This window comes from Ornithorhynchus anatinus, chromosome 17 (assembly GCF_004115215.2).
Source record: "Ornithorhynchus anatinus isolate Pmale09 chromosome 17, mOrnAna1.pri.v4, whole genome shotgun sequence".
NCBI lineage: Eukaryota > Metazoa > Chordata > Mammalia > Monotremata > Ornithorhynchidae > Ornithorhynchus > Ornithorhynchus anatinus.
In genome coordinates this window covers 16,769,364-16,789,456 of record NC_041744.1, presented here as the reverse complement: position 1 = coordinate 16,789,456, position 20,093 = coordinate 16,769,364, and the positions used below count along the sequence as shown (strand labels likewise).

At 43.2% G+C, this 20,093-nt stretch overlaps 1 protein-coding gene across 1 annotated transcript; it reads left to right on the top strand.

Annotated features, from left to right (window-relative positions):
- Positions 1 to 1,969: 1,969 nt before the first annotated feature.
- Positions 1,970 to 18,486, top strand: LOC107547521 (NKG2-A/NKG2-B type II integral membrane protein-like). The gene is made up of 10 exons (XM_029082524.1): positions 1,970 to 2,259; positions 5,128 to 5,139; positions 5,980 to 6,043; positions 8,174 to 8,329; positions 12,669 to 12,888; positions 13,246 to 13,347; positions 13,907 to 13,966; positions 14,449 to 14,600; positions 17,693 to 17,796; positions 18,032 to 18,486. Exons 1-10 carry the CDS (start codon positions 1,970 to 1,972, stop codon positions 18,150 to 18,152), a joined length of 1,281 nt encoding a protein of 426 aa, XP_028938357.1. The 3' UTR covers positions 18,153 to 18,486.
- Positions 18,487 to 20,093: the final 1,607 nt, after the last annotated feature.

Sequence of the window (20,093 nt, the reverse complement as noted above, 5' to 3'; positions counted from 1 at the left end):
CTGGTATTGTCTTCACTTGTGTCTCATTATGACATTCACGAAGCTTCTACTTCGAATAAGTGCTCTTCTCTTGACCACAATGTATCATACCGGTCCATCCGTGACGACTGTCTTCCAGATTTCCACTGAAATGCAGTGTAATCTGAAGCTTCGTTTTCCTGGGTCCTTCAAATGTTTTCCCTCTACTCCTTGCTTTTGGTTTCCCAATCTGAGCTCTCCACTGCTCAGTTGTTTATGTAGTCTTCTGTCTTCCGTCTTCCATTCTCCTCCCATGTTCCGCCCAGCAGAGCTGTGTTGAAGTGAGCATAATTTCAATGGTAGTTGATTGATTTTTCTGTAAATGTTGGAGGAAACACAAAAAGCTCTGGGGCACAGAGAGCTTAGGTGACTTAGGTGTGTGACTTAGGTGACACACAGTTGACAAGAGACATGGGCAGGTCCCCAATTCCTAGTCCTCTGCCATTTCCACTAGATGATAATGTCTTTCCAAGGTAGAACAAAGCTTTCATCTTTCCCCATATTCTGCTGGGTCACTGCCTATATCCACACTTCACTCAGCCTGGATCATTCTTCGTTTCTCTCCTTTTCAGAGTCTCCTTTTTCCCCTTGGCAGCTCATTGCAATGTCTCTGGGAGTGCTCTTCATGGTGTTACTTGTGTCCATCCAGCTACTGCAGACACAATGTAAGTGTTGGGAAATGCCATCTGAAAGAAGAAGCAAATACTCCTGTCCTCTGGAGGCTAATATCAAGCTAGTCCATTCCTCATTTATTGGATCATTTTTATCTGAATTAAATTGGGAGATCAGAGAAGACAACTCTTTTGAATGTCACATTGTCGGAAGGGGTATCCTCCATCCATAGCCGCTCTTGTTAACGGAATGGACATTCAGGTTAGAGAAGTAACATGAAAGATGTTAAATGGGGCATTGTTTGACAAGTTAGAGGATGATAGGGAATAACTGCGATAAAATATAGAGTTAGAGAAGAAAATGGATTTTTTTGACATTGACTGAACATGGGTGGTGGACTTGGGTGAAATTTCCACCAGTGATGATTTTGAGGAGCAGCTTAAGATAGTTTCTGGTGCTATTAGGAATGCAGTTAATGGTTTTTAAAAAATGGGGGTATAAGGAAAAATGGAATAGATGTTAAAGGAGGGACAGAGATCAAGACAGAAAATGCTAGAAAAAGAGCTAAAATAAGGTATGTTATGTTTTTGACATTCTCCCTTCCATGCTTGTGTATTTGTTTCTCTTTTAATTCCACTGTCTTTCTTTCTCTAATTCCTTCTGACACTGTCTCTCTTTGCAATTTCCACTTGCTTGTACATGTGTAAATTTATTCTATGCAGTCACGCTGGAGGATTCAGCAAGAGTCTTGGATGCAGGTGTTAGAATGTCTCTCTGCTCCTCTGGTAAACTCTTCCAACTCAACTGTCCCTGCATTATCAAAAGTTGTAAAACGATGGTTTTTATATACCACACTGTGTTCTAGAGGCATTGGTGGTAATTGCCTTTCACTGTGCAAGTTCTCTATACCAGGCATAAGGGAAGGATTATATACTCTAATGGGGAGACATACATAAAGCTATTATTGATCACTAGAGAGGTCAAAAATGCATGCATAAAGCAAACATGGATACATGAAACTATGGCCAGACAACTTTTTTGATCCCTTACCATTCACGGGACCCAAACCAGCCCAGCAATACAGACAAATGATATAGCTAAAAAAAAACCCTGCGGTTCATACCAGAGAAGCTGTACACAAAATTAAGAATTTATGCTTAAAACACAGAGCTGAATTATGTTACCGAGGCAACCCTCTGGCTATCGATGCAATGATAAACAAGAAATAATTAAAATCAAATCAAGAAGGCCGGAACTTAGGAGAAACATCAGTCAACTAGCATTGAAGTCATGCTCACTTCGGCACGGCTCTCCTGGGCAAATCATTTGATGAGAATGGATGACAGAAGGCTATCCAATCACCTGCTCCATGGAGAGCAGGAATTGGGAAACTAAAAGCAAGGAGAAGATGGAAAACCAAGCCTCAGATAATGCTGCATCTCAGCTGAACCCTGGGAGACAATTGTCACCAATGGATCAGAATGATGTGTTATGGTCAAGAAAAGAGATTTTTCCAAAAGGATGCTTCATACAAGTCATGATGAAAAGAGAGAAAAGTGAAGATACATGCCAGAAGCACAAGAAATATGGTGGCACAAGAAAAGACACTCTTTATATGGACACTTTGTGGTGAGATTGTGGGTTTTCCACTGACTTTTTCAGCCGCACATACTCCACAACCTCCCGAACAGCAGCACCTGTGGAACAGTTTTGGCAAGTGGTCTTCAGTACATCTTTTCTGTTTCGTTTTGGAGAGGGAAGAGGCCTCCTGGCCAAAGATTAGTGGATGTAAATGATTTATTCTGTGTGTGCTACATAATAAGGAAAATAAAGATGAAATAGCAAAGTAATTGATGATGATGATGATGATGATGGTATTTCTTAACCACTTGCAATGTTCCATTCACTCTATTAAGAACTGGGTTAGATCCAAGATAATCAGAGATTTTTGTCTCAGTCAGGACTGTTAACATCAGTTTTGTGATTTCTCTCTGGCCATGATCACTGGTCATTGCTTGAGAGTGTTGTCAATTTCTGAGCATGTAAGAACAGCTTCAGAAACAGGAATCTGAGATTCCTTCATTTATTTCCTAGTGTTGCAGAGGTTGACCAGCTGACTGGTTTGGGTGAACAGCATTGTTTCTGGAGAGGGCTCTTCTGCCCTACAAGAAGGTTACAGTCCATGGAGTCATTTCCTGACTCTGATCTGAGCTGACTATTAGCGGGTCTCCACTGTCCCCTATGGCATTTTTGATGGTATTTATGCACTTAGTATGTGTCAGGGAGTGTAGTAAGTGTCGGAGTAGGTACAAGCTAATCAGGTTGGACACAGTCCCTGTCCCACATTCATTCATTCAGTGGTATTTATTGAGCTCTTATTGAGCACGGCAAAGTACAATTCAGCAACAAAGAGAGAAAATCCCTGCCCACAGCAGGCTCACAGACTACAAGGTGGGGAGACAGATATCAAAACAAGTAAACAGGCATCTATAGCATTAATATAAATAAATAGAATTTGAATTACAGCTCACAGTCTTAATCCCCATTTTGTAGATGAGGTATCTGAGGCACAGAGAAGCTAAGTGACTTTCCCAAGGCCCCACAGCAGACAAGTGTTGGAGGCGAAATTAGAACCCAGGTCCTTCTGACTCCCAGTCTCATGCTCCAGGCATGCTGGACCCCGACACCCGCTTTTAACACTTTAATGCATTTTACTGTCAGGAGTCTCATGGGTTCTAGCGACCTGACCTATTTACTGTCAACAACAGTACTTCATAGGAAGTGCAGGCTTGTTTGCTCTGAGATTTTCTCCACAGCAACGAGTTTCAGTGGAAAGAGCATGGGCTTGAGAGTCAGAAGTCATGGGTTCTAATCCCAGCTCCTCCACATGTCTACTGTGTGACCCCGGGCAAGCCACTTCACTTCGTTGTGCCTCAGTTACTTCTGTAAAATGAGGATTAAGACTGTGAGCCCCTTGTGGGACAACCTGATTATCTTGTATCTACCCCAGTGCTTAGAAAAGTGTTAGGCACATAATAAGCGCTTAACCAATACTATCATCACTACTATTATCACCCCCACAACATGACTTAGATTCTGAACCCTCAGAAGGCATGTAAATATTTAAGGTTCAGGTAGCTGATCCTACCCCAGAGCACTGGGTGCTGAGGCTCTGTAGAATGCAAAACACCCAATTCTCTTCTAGAATACCCATTTGATATAAACAAGAAACAGACATATAATATATATATATATATATACTATACATATGTATGCACATACATATAGAAATACTTGAATTTGGAGAGAGATTCTGTATATAATCAATATATATTTATAGACTCTATATGTATTTATATATTAATTTACATGTTTATACTTGCTATTTATATAAATATTCATATAAATGAAAATAAATCATATATATTTACATATATTTCTCCATATAAATCTGTATCTCTCCAAAATGAATATGGAGAGACAGATTCAAAATAGATCATCTGTAAACACAGGATGCAGGGAACAGACAAAAGATAAAAGTCAGGTAGACTGAAGCCCTTAAATGACAAGCAGATGGTATACATAATGTACGGAAAATAACAGTGAGAGAAATTGAACTCTCTTATCAGTGAACAAGTTTCTCTTATGCTATACTAATAAGCTGTGGGTTAAATGTCACTCCCTCCTCTCATGATCCCTAGAAGGATTCTTCTCTGGGAGCTCTTATTTCCTAAAATGGTTATCAACTGGGGAAATCAAATGATTTCCCCCGAGGTTAAAAAAGAAAGCAACTTCTCAGCCAGCTGTGGGAAAATAGCTAGGGATTCTCCTTTCGCCCATAAAACATCCTAAGGCAAAAATAGATCTAGGCTGTAGAATATTCAATACTATTTATTGAGCGCTTACTATGTGCAGAGCACTGTACTAAGCGCTTGGAATGAACAAGTCGGCAACAGATAGAGACAGTCCCTGCCGTTTGACGGGCTTACAGTCTAATCAGGGGAGACAGACAGACAAGAACAATGGCAATAAATAGAGTCAAGGGGAAGAACATCTCATAAAAACAATGGCAACTAAATAGAATCAAGGCGATGTACATTTCATTAACAAAATAAATAGGGTAATGAAAATATATACAGTTGAGCGGACGAGTACAGTGCTGAGGGGATGGGAAGGGAGAGGGGGAGGAGCAGAGGGAAATGGGGGGAAAAGAGGGTTAAGCTGCGGAGAGGTGAAAGGGTGGGGGGGGTGCTAGAGGGAGTAGAGGGAGAAGGGAAATGACAGTTATCCCCGATGCCACCATAGCCCAGAGCCACATTACCACAGACTCAGTGAAGGTCTGAGGAGCCAGAGAGTCTCCTGGGGTCAGCAAGCCTGTGCCAAGAAAGTCGATAGTTGAATTCCATAGAGTTCGATTTGTGGATGGGAACTAGGCTGGGGATGGACGATAGGGATGTTTTCATTTTAAAAAGGTGACCTAAGGGGTTTGGATTTCAGGTATGATTTCAGGTATGTAGGGAGTGTCCCTGAATCTGGTGAATACAGTTCTAGGCTCTTGAGTTAATGTGAGTAACAGCTTCACAGGATAATCTTGGGTTGGTGTTACGTGGCAGACACACTTAGCTAACCAGGCCTGCCTTGTGGTTGTGTGCAGTAGTTAAAAAGTTGTGATTGGTAAAGCTGCTGCTGAGCATGGGGGAAAAAAGCTGCTGCTGAGCATGGGGGAATCCTGAAAGTCCCTGCCATTGCTCATTTCCTCTGTGTTTCCAGGAAAGATGTTAAACTGCAGGTTGGGAGCTCTTTGGGAGCTTTCAGTGTTGCTGATCAAGCACATAGTACATCTAGCTATCCGGTCACTGCTATTTGTAGTTTAGTCAGAACTGACACCCCCCACCCACCGCTAAATTAGCTGTTTCCAGCCACAAAACAGTTCAGCAACAGCTAGGTCATGAGCTCAGCTCTTACCACCTCTTGAGGTACTGACACTCTGCATCGCTTCTACGTGAGAACCTGCAACTGACAATCAGCAGAGATGTACAGAAATGGAATCAAGACTTTGGAACCAACAAGCTCTATTTCCTTCCACACTCTGGTTTTTCCCACATATTCTCCGGAACTGATATTTTCGATCAACTGCTTTAGTCTGAATCCCTTACTGGTGAGGTGTACGTTTTCTTCCTGCAAAGTAAATTCACGGTAATACAGCCCAAATGTGCTGGGAGAAATGTTCACTGCATTCTAACTGTATTTGCAGGACATCTTCATGTTGTGGGGTTAATTACGAGTGATTTAGTGTCTGCACCTCCCTAACTAATTAAATTATCTCCTGGCAACACATCCCATAAACAGAAACAACCAAAGCATAACCAGCAGCCGCTGCCTTTCGGGTGCAGTTGTCCGTGATAGCAGATTTGTGATCTGCCTGGAGGACCTCTCTCTATGGCTCTTTCTCTGACTGCCTCAGATCCTTCCATCAGCAGCATAGATTTGCTCCAGTTGCTCCATGCTTGAATCAATCGGTCAATAAGACTACATAGTTTTGATTTAATTTTTAACTATTTCATTTTTAATAGTTTTTATTAGGTGCTTTCTGTGTGCAGAGCACTGTATTAAGTACTTGGGAGAGTATGATACAGCAAGTAGGGACATTCCTGTCTTCAGTTAGCTTACAATCTTAACTGCTGTGTGATGGCATTGTTTGTTTGCTCCTGTACGGGTTCAGCTGCTGGTACCTCTGGAACGTAATTCCATAATGAAGAATGAATATCCTCGGAGTTAATGTCGTCTCTCGTGATGTATGATGAGCTCTTTCTGCTTTCGTTGTTCAGTGGTTCACTGACATCCCCTCCATCTTATATCTGGTCCAGTGAAAAAAGTCTCAGACTGTGTGACTCACATGCCTGTTGACTGGCTGAGCTGCAGATTTTATTTTATTTATGGTATCTGTTGAACTCTTACTCTGTGCCTGGTACTGTACTAAGCCCTGGGGTAAATAAGAGCAAATTAGGTTGAACACGGTCTCTGTCCCACACAGGGCTCCCAGTCTTAATCCCCATTGTACAGAGCAGCAACTGAGGAATTGAGAAGTTAAGTGACATGCCCAAGATTACGCAACAGGCGAGTGACAAAGGCGGAATTAGAACCCAGGTCCTTCTGACTTCCAGGCCCATACTCTATCCACTAGGCCAAAATATTTCTCTAGGAATTGTTTTCCCACTGGGGGAGAAACAGAGCACACAGAGGGACTGATGGGAAAGTTGTCATTCAGTTGGATGTGGGGAGGAAGTCATTGACTCATCGCTTTATGCCAACCCCTTGCTCCAGCTCAGTCATGGGGTCGAGAGGTCTGACTTAATAGGTCAGAGGAGTGGGCTGGGCATTTCCTTCCACAGTATCTTGAGGGGTGCAGCCAAACCCCAGCTATTCCCAGCCTATGACTATCCAGGGCCATCTTGTCGGTGGGTGCTTCTCGAGGGTGCCCAGACTAGCTCAACTCCTTCCCCTATGACTAACCAGAATGTCCAGGCCAGCCTGAGGCCCAGCCCAGCTCTCTCAGGGGCCACCAGATGAAGGGGTATCCCCCTTGCAAGACAGGACCTATTGGAGCCATTGTGAGATGAAGGGAACTCCAGTTCTCCTCTCCATACTCCCAAATCACACCCTAGCCCCAAATGCGGCCAGAACCAATCTTTTAGTGAAGAGGGTGTGTGTGATGAGAATGAAAAGCAACCATCCATGGGGAGATGGAAATAATTGTCACCCAAGCTTTCTGAGTTAGGCTCCTAGACTTGCTCATCCTAGGTCTCTGATAAGATTTGAGAGTTCTCAACCAAGACTCAAACATGCAAAATGGGGGCTTTCTGACTCATTACCCTTTTGAAGCCTGTCCCCTCCCAATTCTCATCCCCCAACAAAATCCCTGTCCCCTTGTCGCTTTCCCACTCCAAATGAAAATTCAGCAACTCCCAAGGGAAGAACCCATGGCCAATCATGCAGTCTGGTTTCTTGTGATTTGACAAGGCTGGTGATGTTCATCTTGGAACTGTTTGATTCCCTTTTAGCTCCAGTCATATGTGAGGAACCAAGAAGCCTGTGCTGTAGACACCCACATGGGGAACTCTCTGGGAAAAAAATGACATCCACTAATCCATCCTCGGTGTGGACATCTTAGAACCATAAAGAAGAAAGGCTAAGCTACTCCCAGCCCAGAATCAGATAGTGAAACTCCGGGATAGTGGCAAGACAGAAGAAGAAATGCCCCTGGAGAGAGAAACTGTATTGACTGTCCTCAGAGACTCATTCTCTTGTTGAGTTTTGGCCCATAGAGCCTGTCTTTCCGGAGTATCTGCATTTAGACCATCTCATTTAGATGTATAAGCATACACCTCACACTTCACCTAAAAGTCAGAGAGATCAAAGCCCCCCAGCCAAAGGTGCTTGGGAGGGGGAGTGATGTCACAGCAGCAACAAAGTCATCGTTTCCTGGGTGATAATTTTTTTTCCACTGATGGCTCAGCCTGCAAACTGTTCAGAGGGCAGATAGATATGGGCATCGGGATTTACCTGCTCTTGGAGATTCACAAAGGATTGGGCAAGGAATTCCTTTTTAGGAATATCCGGAGATTTTGAGCTGCATCCATATCCTTCACAATCTCACCCATCCATCACATCCGTCACTGGACCCTCCATTCTAGAACAGGTATGTGTTGTGTCCGGGTGCATTCTGTGTTGTCACCAAATTCTGGATTTTAATTTTGGGTCTACTCTCTTCCTAAACCTTAAATTCTCCATTTACAACCTCTCTACTCTTTAAAGTACATTCTGAACAGGTATAAAAATGGACAGAAGGCAATGGTTAAGCATTATGATAGGTGGGAAATATTAAAGCTGATGGATGGATTGTGCCACAGTGACCTGTTTCTAGCTGCACCGTGCTGTCCTTGCCTCAATCCTTTTACATGACCAGTGCTTAGAACAGTGCTCTGCACACTTAATAAATATGATTATCACTCCTACTGACCATGACTTCATTAGGAATTTAAAAATACCCTCAGAGTTTCCAAACATCAGTGTAGTCATCTCTATGCGCTAAGCAGCATGGTTTAGTGGGAAAAGCACAGGCTTGAGAGTCAAAGGTCATGGGTTCTAATCCCGCTCTGCTGCTTGTCAGCTGTGTGACTTTGGGCAAGTCATTTAACTTCTCTGTGCCTCAATTACCTCAGCTGTAAAATGGGGATTAAGACTGTGAGCCCCACATGGGAAACCTGATTATCTTGTATCTTCCCCAGTGCTTAGAACAGTGCTTGGCACAGAGTAAGTGCTTAAAAAATTATCATTGTCATTCATTTATTTAATGAATTTGTAACGTAGGAGTTTAAATGTAACCTTGGTATTTTCCTCTATTCATTTCCCTCTTTCAACCTACATATTCAATCTCTCATGAAATCCTGTCAGTTCCAACTTCACAACATCGCTAAAATCTGTCCTTTCCTCTCCATCCAAACTGCTTCCTTGTTAATCCAAGCACTTATCCTATCCCGCATTGACTACTGCATCTGATTCCTCACTGACCTCCCTGCCCCTTGTCTCTCTACACTCCCATCCATACTTCATTCCGCTGCTCAGATCATTTTTTTACAAAAGCATTCAGTCCATGACTCCCCACCCCTCAAGAACCTCCAGTCGTTGCCCAGCCGCCCCACTACAAACAGAATCACCATACATTTGGCTTGAAATCACTTAATCACCTTACCCTCTCCTTCCTTACCTCACTGCTCTCTTACTTCAACTCAGCCCACACTGTTCATTCCTCTAATGCCAATCTACTAACTTAACCTCCATCTTGTGTCTCACCGCCAACCTCTCGTCCACCTCCTTCATCTGGCTTGAAACATCCTTCCTCTTCAAATCTGACAGAGGATCAGTCTCCCCACCTTCAGAGCCTTATTGACGGCACATCTCTTCCAAGAGGCCTTCCCTGACTGAGCTCTCATTTCCTCTTCTCCCACTCTGTTCTGTTTCACCCTTGCCCTTGGATTTTGCTCCCTTTATTCACCTCTCCCTTAGCTTCACAACATTTATGTACATATCCATAATTTATTTATTTTCGTTTTCTAGCCTTCTAGAATTTAAGCTCATTGTAGGCAGAGGATGTGTCTACCAACTCTATAACAGAGTTTGGTATACTCTACCAAACACTTAGTACAGTGCTCTGCACCCAGTAAGTGCTCTATAAATATGATTGATTGACTCATTCATTCATCCATTAATCATTAATCATAGATATACTTTCCAAGCGCTTACTACAGTGTTCTGCACATAATAAGCGCTCAATAAATATGATTGAATGAATCAATGAATGAATGAATGTGTTTTCTTTTTCCCTTCCATATTTTGATCGGTTCTGTAGACTTTGTTTTCCCATCATATTCTAGTGCTCTTCAGGGTAGAGACTGCATATTTTTAAAGAAGCAGCCATGGCCTAGTGGAAAGAGCACAGGCCTGGGAGTCAGAGAACCTGGGTTCCTCTCCTGGCTCCTCCATTTCTGTACCAGTGTGACCTTCAGGTAGCTGTAAGATGATCAGGTCCTACGTGGGACTTACAGTCCAAGCAGGATGACGAACTCTATTCCCCATTTGGCAGATGAAGAAACTGAGCAACACAGAAGCCAAGTGGTTTCCCTAAAGTCACACCACAGAGAAATGGCAGAGCTGAGATTAATAATAATAATGTTGGTATTCGTTAAGCACTTACTATGTGCTGAGCACTGTTCTAAGCCCTGGCGTAGACACAAAGTAATCAGGTTGTCCCGTGTAAGGCTCACAGTCCTAATCCCCATTTTACAGATGAGGTAACTGAGGCACCGAGAAGTTAAGTGTCTTACCCAAAGTCACACAGCTGATAGGTGGCAGAGCCAGAATTAGAACCCATGACCTAAGCCCAACCCTGGCCCTCTTATTCCCAGGTCCATGCTTTTTCCACTAGGCCACGCTTCCCAAGATGATGCATTCCTTATAGGACGGTGCTATAATTTATCCATTTTCCATAACCCTCCACAATACCATTTCAGTGTTTCCATTATTAGATTGTAAACTCCTAGAAGGAAGGGTCTGTGTCTTTAATTGCTGTATTCTCCCCAGCAACTAGCACATAGTCAGCACATACAAATATTCAATAAATAGTGTCAACTCATCATTGTGGGCAGAGAATACATCACTGACTTTTTTTGATCTTCCCAATCACTTAGTACACTGCGTCACAGCCAGCAGTTGCTCAATAAATACTTCCAGTACTTCAGCTTGAAACCCAGTCTAAAACATTGCGAGCTGTTGGCACGCCTCTACCTCAGATGGAAAAGAGCACTGTGCAAAGATCAGGACAGGGCTTGCTCTCCTTGAACAAAGACTTGGGGAGGATCAGCATACCAGGAGGCAAACTCACAAATGGATACGGGACCAGAGCGGGATAAAACTATAAACAGCACAAATCTATTCTAATGGACAAATAAGTCAGCAGGGTGAGTTGATCTCACATCAGGCTTTCCAGTCATATTCACGCACTTGAGTAGAGTCTTTCCCTTATAAATGGGCTGTGAGTGAAAACAGTTGAAAGAAAGAGTAAATGAATGAAGGAAGTGGAAAGTTACAAAGATCACTCGTTCACCAACACACAGAATCCTCTGGGAGTAATATTTTCAATTGCAGGGCTGAGTCACTTGAAGGAATTGCCTTTAGGTCCGTGAGGCTCATTTATTACTTTAGCGGAGGCAGTGTAAGAGACAGGGAAGTGAATTGTTCCTCACAGCTCAAATAGCGTGACCTAGTGGAAGACTCAGTTCCCTCATTTGTAAAATGGAGATTCACTACTTGTTCTTCCTCCTGGTTAGACTGTGGGACCAGATTATGTTGTCTCTACCCAAGCTCTTAGTAAAGTGTTTGACACGTAGTAAGCAGTTTACAAATACCATAAATGTGGTTAATTCCCCATCCTGTCCATTGCTCTGCTTGATAGAAGAAGTGGCTAACATGTACCCGATCTAATATTCATTTACAAGTGCCCTGGTGTTTAATATTGCTCTTCTCACACTTTTAGTCCAGGCTCAATTTTCTAATTGATTGAGCTTTCCGAATTTTAAGTCTAGTCCAAACTAAACTGTATAATTGATTGATTAGTTCTGAAAAGTCTCTCAGGGCTGAGGATTGCTGGATTAAAGGGTGGATCCCAGTGGACATATGATTTAAGATTTGGTCCCTCCTCCTCCAGTTCTCCAGTAGATTCCATACCCCAGTATCGATCCATCAGTCAGTGGTATTTATTGAGCACTTACTACAGGCAGAGAACTGTTCTAAGCATTCGAGAGAGTACAGTACAGTGGGAAGATATGATTCCTGCCCACAGGGAGTTTACACTTCAGTGGGACAGACAGACAATAAAGTAAATTACAAATATGGGAAGCAACAGGGTATGAGGGTATGGTCATAAATGTTCTGGGAAAGTTCTAGGTAGGAGGGAGGGTATAATCAAGAAGTCAAAAATGAAGGAGGTGAGATCAAAATTGATTCTGATGTTCTGGAGTCAGAACTCTCCAGAAGTTCTGGAGAAGCAGCGTGGCTCAGTGGAAAGAGCACGGGCTTTGGAGTCAGCGGTCATGGGTTCGAATCCTGGCTCGGCCACTTGTCAGCTGTGTGACTTTGGGCAAGTCACTTCACTTCTCGGTGCCTCAGTTACCTCATCTGTAAAATGGGGATTAAGACTGTGAGCCCCACGTGGGACGACCTGATTCCCCTGTGTCTACCCCAGCGCTTAGAACAGTGCTTGGCACATAGTAAGCGCTTAACAAATACCGACATTAATTAACTCTCCTGCATCCCTCCTTTCCACAGAGATGAGCAAGGATAAAGAAGTTTATTCCCTTTTGACTCTTCCAAAATCATCCCAGCAGCAGCAGGGAAGACTTAAGAAACACCAGCAGAAAGATGTCTCCGGTGAGCATCAGCTGACCTTCACAGAGGTGAAAAATTTCACACTTTCTCAACAGCAGCAGCACAGAAGATCTGAGAACATCCCCAACAAAGGTCAAGAGCAGCAGGTGACGTACAGCGAGTTGAAAAATCCCAAGCCTTCTCAGCATTGGCAGAACAGGCGGTCTAAGGGTGAGAAGCTCACTTGTGCAGAGAGTGTGCAGCAGGAGACCTACACCGAGATCCAGCATAGCCATGCCCAGCAGCCGGGGAGTTGTGAGGCTGGGCAGAGGACAGGTACGGCAGGAAATGAACAGCTCACACTGCAGGCTTTTCTCCTCTCTTTACCCATGCTTTGATGGCAGAATCACTGGCGTGAAATAGAGACTCTTCAAGTGAACGAGAGTTAGAAGTGATTGGTCTTGTTAAGCACATCCAGGAACTCTGGATGTAGGATTCTGAGACCCCATGGAGCGTCTGCCTTTCCTCGGGGTTCATGTTAGGGTCAGGGTTACTGATTTTCAATCCTCAAGCCCTCCCCTGGTGGGATTCCTTATCCCAGACTCGGGACGCCTGGCCATCGGTGTGAGGCCAGTTCCAGTTATTTGCACCGCCATCCTTTGGTTCAACATCTCCCTTGTTCCTCTCCCACAGATTGCCCTTCCCCTCCACTGAGAATCATCACTGGGATACTGGGCATCCTTTGTCTTGGGCTGGTAGCCACCATGGCAATTAATGCTTTCTGCGCTTTCTCAAGTGAGTATTTGGAGAAGATCATTTAAACGTACTGAAATTCTTTATTTTATAATGGTAGTAATGATAATACAATAATGCTATTTGCTCTATACTTATTATGGGCAAGGCACCATACTAAATGCTGGGGTGGATACAAGCAAATCAGGTTGGACACAATCTGTGTCTCACATGGGGCTCACAGTCTCAATCCCTATTTTACAGATGAGATAACTGAGGCACAGAGAAGTGAACATCATCGTCACCCAACAGACAAGTGGCAGAGCTGAGACTAGATCCCATTACCTCCTGACTCCCAGCCCTGTGCTCTATCCACTACATCATGCTGCTTCCTAAACAGTTAGGATATTTATGGATATTTGTTAGAGGGCTTGGGGCAGTAATGGCAGAAAAGGCCTCTAGCAAAGTTTGATTGTCACTGGGCTGGGGTGGGAATGGATACAGGCAGGGACCAAGATCTGGAGCAATGGATATTGGTGACTTTGTAATTTTTACTAGGTTTCAAATCATTTAACTATTGTTGCAAAGATAACCACACATTTAATCTTCACCTTTCCTTTAGTACATTCTCAACAAAATCTGAATCACACTTCTACATTTCATCACAACACATCTGATAAAGGTAATCTAAATATTTCTGTCTCTAGCTTTCACCTGGGAGATTAGGAGAACTCTAATGCTTTACATGATGATATGTGGTTCAAGGTGGCTAATGAGGACAGATTTTATATCTCTGCCTTAGTCAAGAGTGATCTCTGGATTCTCATCACACTGCCCCTTTATTTTGTGTTTTACCTGTAATATTTTGGTGGGGGGGGGAGTGCCTCCCTTGCTGCACTGTAAGTTCCCAGAGTGCAGGAGTTTTGTCTACTAACTGTATTGTATATGTACTCTGCTTAAAACTAAATACGTACGATCTGACGTAAACACATTTTTTGTTTTCCTTTACCTCTGTTTCCGAGTCACCACTTTCCTTAGTGGCAGAAAGAAACATAGCGCCAGAGGTTTTGAGTAGTCAAGCACAGTCTATGCTTATGTTCCGGAACTTTGCTGTAGATATCATAGTTGGTCTCTCCAGATTAATAACCCTTTCTCTTTTTCTAGGATGTCACTGTGCCTTGTGTCCAAAAAAATGGGTAAGTTTTAGAAACAGCTGTTACTTCTTTTCTGAGGAAAAAAGAACTTGGTATAACAGCACAACAGCCTGTACTGCTCAGAACTCCAGTCTCCTGAAAATAGACAACAAGGAAGAACTGGTAGGTCATTTAATCCGTCAAACTCTGCCATATTAATGATAATAATAACTATGGTATTTGTTAAGTGCTTACTATGAGGCAGGCACTATCATAAGCATTGGGATGGGGACAAGATAACTTGGTTGGACCCAGTCCCTATCCCGCACGGAGCTCCCAGTCTTAACCCCCATTTTATAGATGAAGGAACTGAGGTTCAGAGATGGGCAGTGACTTGCCCAAGGTCACACAGCAGACAAGTGGAGAAGCTGGGAATAGAACCCGGGTTCATCTGACTCCTAGGTCCATACTCTTTTGACTAGGCCATGCCGATTCTCTCTATTCTTCTGACCTGGAAGCTTGGGGAGAAAAGGCATAGGAGGATGAATCTCACAGGAAATGGGACAAGAATCCTAGTCCCATTTTAGTGGATTGAGCACAGGTCATGGAGTCAGAAGAACTTATCCTGGCTATGCCACTTTTCTACTATGTGACCTTAGGCAAGTCATCTAACTTCTCTGGGCCTCAGTTTCCTTAATGACAAAATGGGGCTTCAATCCTCCCTCTTACTTGGACTGTGAACCCCATGAGGGACAGGATGCCTGTCCAACCTGATCATTTATATCTGTCCCAGAATTTTGAACAGATAGCAAGTGCCTAACAAAAGGCCATTAATAAAAATGGTTGGGAGAGTCCATTATAACAGAGTTGGTATTTCAGTTCCCCGTCCACGATGAGCTTGCAGTCTAGAGTGAAAGTTTTCCTCTTTGTAGCTGGAGCGGATTTCATATGAAGGAAAGAATAGAGGATTGTACTCTCCCAAGCGCTTAGTTCAGAGCTCTGCCTGCAGTAAGTGCTCAATAAATATGATTGAATAATTGAATGAATGAAGGCTCTTGGGAGAATCTCAGGTTGAGGGTGAGCTATGACAAAAACTTTGTTGAAAACACAGTCACTACTCTGATTGTAGTAATCAGACATATGAACTGAAGCATCCTCTGCCTCCATTAATCTCTATCTTACCTTCCCAACCGACCTTGTTTCTGTCCCGTCCAAATCAGTCATATATCTTTGCTAAAATTAGAGCTATTTTTCTCTGCAATATTTCAGAGCCATAACCCTCTAGGCCTGATCTCGAATTTTGTACTAATTAAGCTCTTTGATATTGACCTCATCCCTAGCACCATAGCTCTTCTGTTGATAGCAGCATGACACAGTGGATAGTCAGAAGGTCATGAATTCTAATCTGACTCTGCCACTTTTCTATTGTGTGACCTTGGGCAAGTCGCTTAACTTCTCTGTGCCTCAGTTACCTCATCTGTAAAATGGGGATTAAGACTGTGAGCCCCCCTTGGGACAACCTGATTACCTTATGTTTACCGCAGTGCTTAGAACAATGCTTGGCAAATAGTAAGTGCTTAACAAGTACCATCGTCATTAGTATATCCTTATATTCTGCATTTCCTCTACCTTTAATTTATTTTGTCTGTCTCCCCACTAAATGATAAATTCCTTGTGGGCAGGGATTATGTCTTCCAGTTCTATTGTATTGTACTCTCCCAAGGATGTAGTCCAGTGCTATTCAGTAAGCAGTCAGTAAATGCCATTAATTGATTGAATGATTGATCGATTTTATGTTTTATACCAGTGATCTCACAGTGGGAGTCACTTCCAGATGCTGGAAGGAAAGTGAGAAAATGAGAATACAATAAATCAATTCTGAATCAGATTGGGAGGGAATCTCCACTAGAACAAGATGGAAAAAGGAGGAAACACAACCCAGTGTCAGTGCCCGAGTCCACTGGATACACAGGCAAAAGGAACTGATTCATTACAGGGCTTGTTCAGCACTTACTGTGTGTCAAGTAATGGTCTAAGCTCTGGGGCAGATACAAGATAACCTGGTTGGAAACAGTCCCTGTCCCTCATGAGCCTCACAGGTTAAGGAGGAAAAACAAGCATTGAATCCCCATTTTACAGTTGAGGAAACTGTGGCACAGAGAAGTTAAGTGACTTGCCCAAGGTCACACACCTAATTCACTTTAACTACCCTAGCACTTAACAAATACTATTTAAAAAGAATACAGCCTAGAATTAAATGAATCCGGATCAGAACCAGGGAACTTTCTACTAGGCCATGTTACGTACACGATCATCATCAGATGATGACGGTGATGATGATGAAATTGGCAATTATGATGACGAGGATGAAAAAGAAGACTGAACGCCTTACAAAGCTGAGGGATCTCCAGAAGACAGTGAAGCTGCCCAACAAGAGAACTAGGAAGTGAGTTTAGGCTTACCTGTCCAATGTATGAGAGTTCATACCAGGAGGCAAAGGAAGAGTCTAGCAGACCTTTCTTCTGTTAGCCCATGAAGAAGCCCTGGGGTCAGTCCCTGCCATCTTACTCTCTGTCCCAGGACACTGGAGCCCAGTTCTCTGGTCCAGTGTTCTAATATGAATCTCAGGAATAGCAGATTCTCTTTTAGTTCAGTGTTCTGCACAGAGTAAGCACTCAATATGTATCACTGATTGATAGATTGAGATCCCTGAGGAGGAGGGGAGGGTCATCGGCAGGGAAATATTACCCCTTTCAATTCAAAGCCCTCTAACCCTCCATCTTCCTGTTTGGGATCCTCTGAGGGAAGAGAACATCAGCATCACCACATGGTAAAGACAAACCATGAGTGGGGATGAAGGTCTGGAATCCAAGAGGAGACAGTGCAACTGAAGCCCAAATATGATCCCTCTAGACTGAAAATTCTTGTGGGCAGGGAACATGACTATCAATTCTTTTGTTTCATGCTCTCCCAAGCATTTAGTACAGTGCTCAATCAGTATAATTCTTTGATTGATTGATCGACCGCCTCTGGTTTCCAGAGACCCCACTGACTCGTACATAGAGTAGAAGTCCACATCTGACTCATAATGACTCTGCCCCTTTGAAAGGTGGGAAAACTGTAGCTTGCCGTGGGCAGGGATCGTTTCTCTTTATTGCTGAATTGTACTTTCCAACAGTTGAGTGTAGTGGTCAGCACACAGTAAGCGCTCAATAAATACGACCGAAAGCACAAATGAATGATGTAACTTTCTGGTGTGTTTGTGCTTCAAACAGAATTTCTTGAACCAACTTCCTATTTATTTCTGGATTGGACTCTATCGTCATGAAAATAATGGTTTTTGGCAGTGGACAGATGGCTCAGTGCTTTCCTCTAAACTGTAAGTCTCTGTAGATAAGGACTCTGCCTATTCAATGAGCATTAATCTTCCTGAATTCATCCTCTGGCCCAGTGTGTGCTAGCCCAATTCTCTGGTCCAGTGTTCTGCTATGAATCTCAGGAATAGCAGATTCTCTTTTAAAGCCCAAGTCGGGAATCATATGTGTGATTGCTTCTATATTGAGATTTTCATGGGATTGGAATGTACCAAAATAATTTCTTTGTCCCCATCACAGGTTGAGCTTTAAAGATACAAGTACCCCTGGGAACTGTGTAGCTTTTCATCCCCGAAGTTCAGGATCCGTACAAAATTGTTCAACAGTCTGGAGCTATATCTGTGAATTCACAAGATATTAATCCTTTTCTTGAGAATCCTTGAAAATGAGGCTCTCAGCTTTGATAAACCACGGACATTCTCTGCCGAGGGAATCTTTAAACAATCCAGCAACTTTTCCAGTACGGGTTGGGTGTGTTTTCTTCCCACTGATACTTGCAAGGCACCGATGACTTCACTACAAGTGCCCTTGGATCACCACGAGAAGAAGATGAGACTGAAGCTCTTCCACTCTCCTACAGGAGATGTTAACCAGCCATTTGGAACTCCTGCTTAGCGAACCTTCACCAGTCTCACTCCTTGAGAACAAAGAAGTTCCTCATCCATTTGCATAATTAAAATGTCAGTGTTTATTCACTTGTGTCTCACGTTTCATTACCCACCAGGGCAGTGATCCTCTAATCTTCTGCATTCCTGCTACAGCATTCCAAGGTAGAACACCATTCCCTTCAAGAGGAGCAGATCTGTAATCTGCCCCAGTGGTTTACCCTAGGCCAAACAAGGAAAGCGACCCCAACAGCTACTACTCTGCCATTTGATGCCTTTCTGAGGACAGAGACACTATTTGTGGGTCATCATTTTCAGCTCCAACACTAAAATAACCAGAGGACAAGATATTGCCGGTTGGTCAGCAGTACAGAAATTTAGCTTCAGGGACAGTGAAGGGTCAACCTTTGGACTTCTGAGTGTCTTTTTGATGTTGCTATACCTGTTGCTTCCCGTGGTATAACAGACCCAGGGCACCATTGCTTAGATCTGAACCCAAAGCACAGAGATGAGCTCTGCCGCGGAAGAGGGGAAAGCTGACCTTAATCAGAACAACAGGCAAAATGAAACTTTAAATTGTAGACATGGAGTCTGGTGGTCAGTCAGGCAGTCAGTTAATAGCATTAATTGAGGGCTGACTGACTGACTGATTGTCCTCTGGACTCCAAGTCTGCAATCCATGGTCTCATTCTGCCTGTCTTCCTGGTCATAATAATAATTATGGTATATGTTAAGCTCATACTAGGTGCCAGGCACTGTACTAAGCATTAAGATGGATGCAAACAAATTGGGTCAGTCACAGTCCCGTCCCCATTTTACAGATAATAATAACAATAATGGTATATGTTAAGCTCTTCCTGTGTGCCGAGTAACATTCAAAGCACTGGGGTAGATACAAGGTAATCAGGTTGTCTCACGGGGGGCTTACAGTTTTAACCCCCATTTTGCAGGTGAGGTAATTGAGGCATAGAGAGGTTAAGCGACTGCCCATGATCAAACAGCAGACAAGTGGCGGAGTCAGGATTAGAATCCATGTCTTCTGACTCCCAGGTCTGTTCTCTATCCACTATACCATGCTGCTTCTCATGGCCATGTATCTGTCAGTGCCCACTGGAGAAGTTTGACATACTTAAAATTGCACCAGCCATTTTGGCATCACTCCTATAGTTAAGAGTTTCATTGTCTTAATAAACCAGTGGTAGCTAGGAGTAAGATGAGGGATCATCATGATCGACCCCATCACTACTCTCTGCCTTCTCAGGAATTTTCACTCTTCCTCCCTCTCTCTCTCTCTCACTCCATCTCATCCTCGCACTTAGCAAGGATTTAATAAATATGATTACTACCATCTTTCATTTCTCAGAGCAGAATTTCTAGTGGAGAGAGCATGGAGCTGGGAGTCAGAGGACCTGTGTTTTAATCCTGGCTCTGCCACTTGCCTGTTAGGCCTTGGGCAAATCATTTCATTTATGTGTGCCTCAGCTTCCTCATCTGCAAAAATGGGGATTCTGCAAAAATGGGGATTCAAAACCTTATTCCGTCTCCTATTTACACAATCAGCCCCTTATGAATAGGGAAGGTGTATGATCTGATTATCTTGCATCCACCCCAGTGTTTAGTACAGAACTTGGCACATACTAAGTGCTTAAATATAAGGTTTTTTTCCTTATTTCATCTATAGAATTGTCCATGCCTTA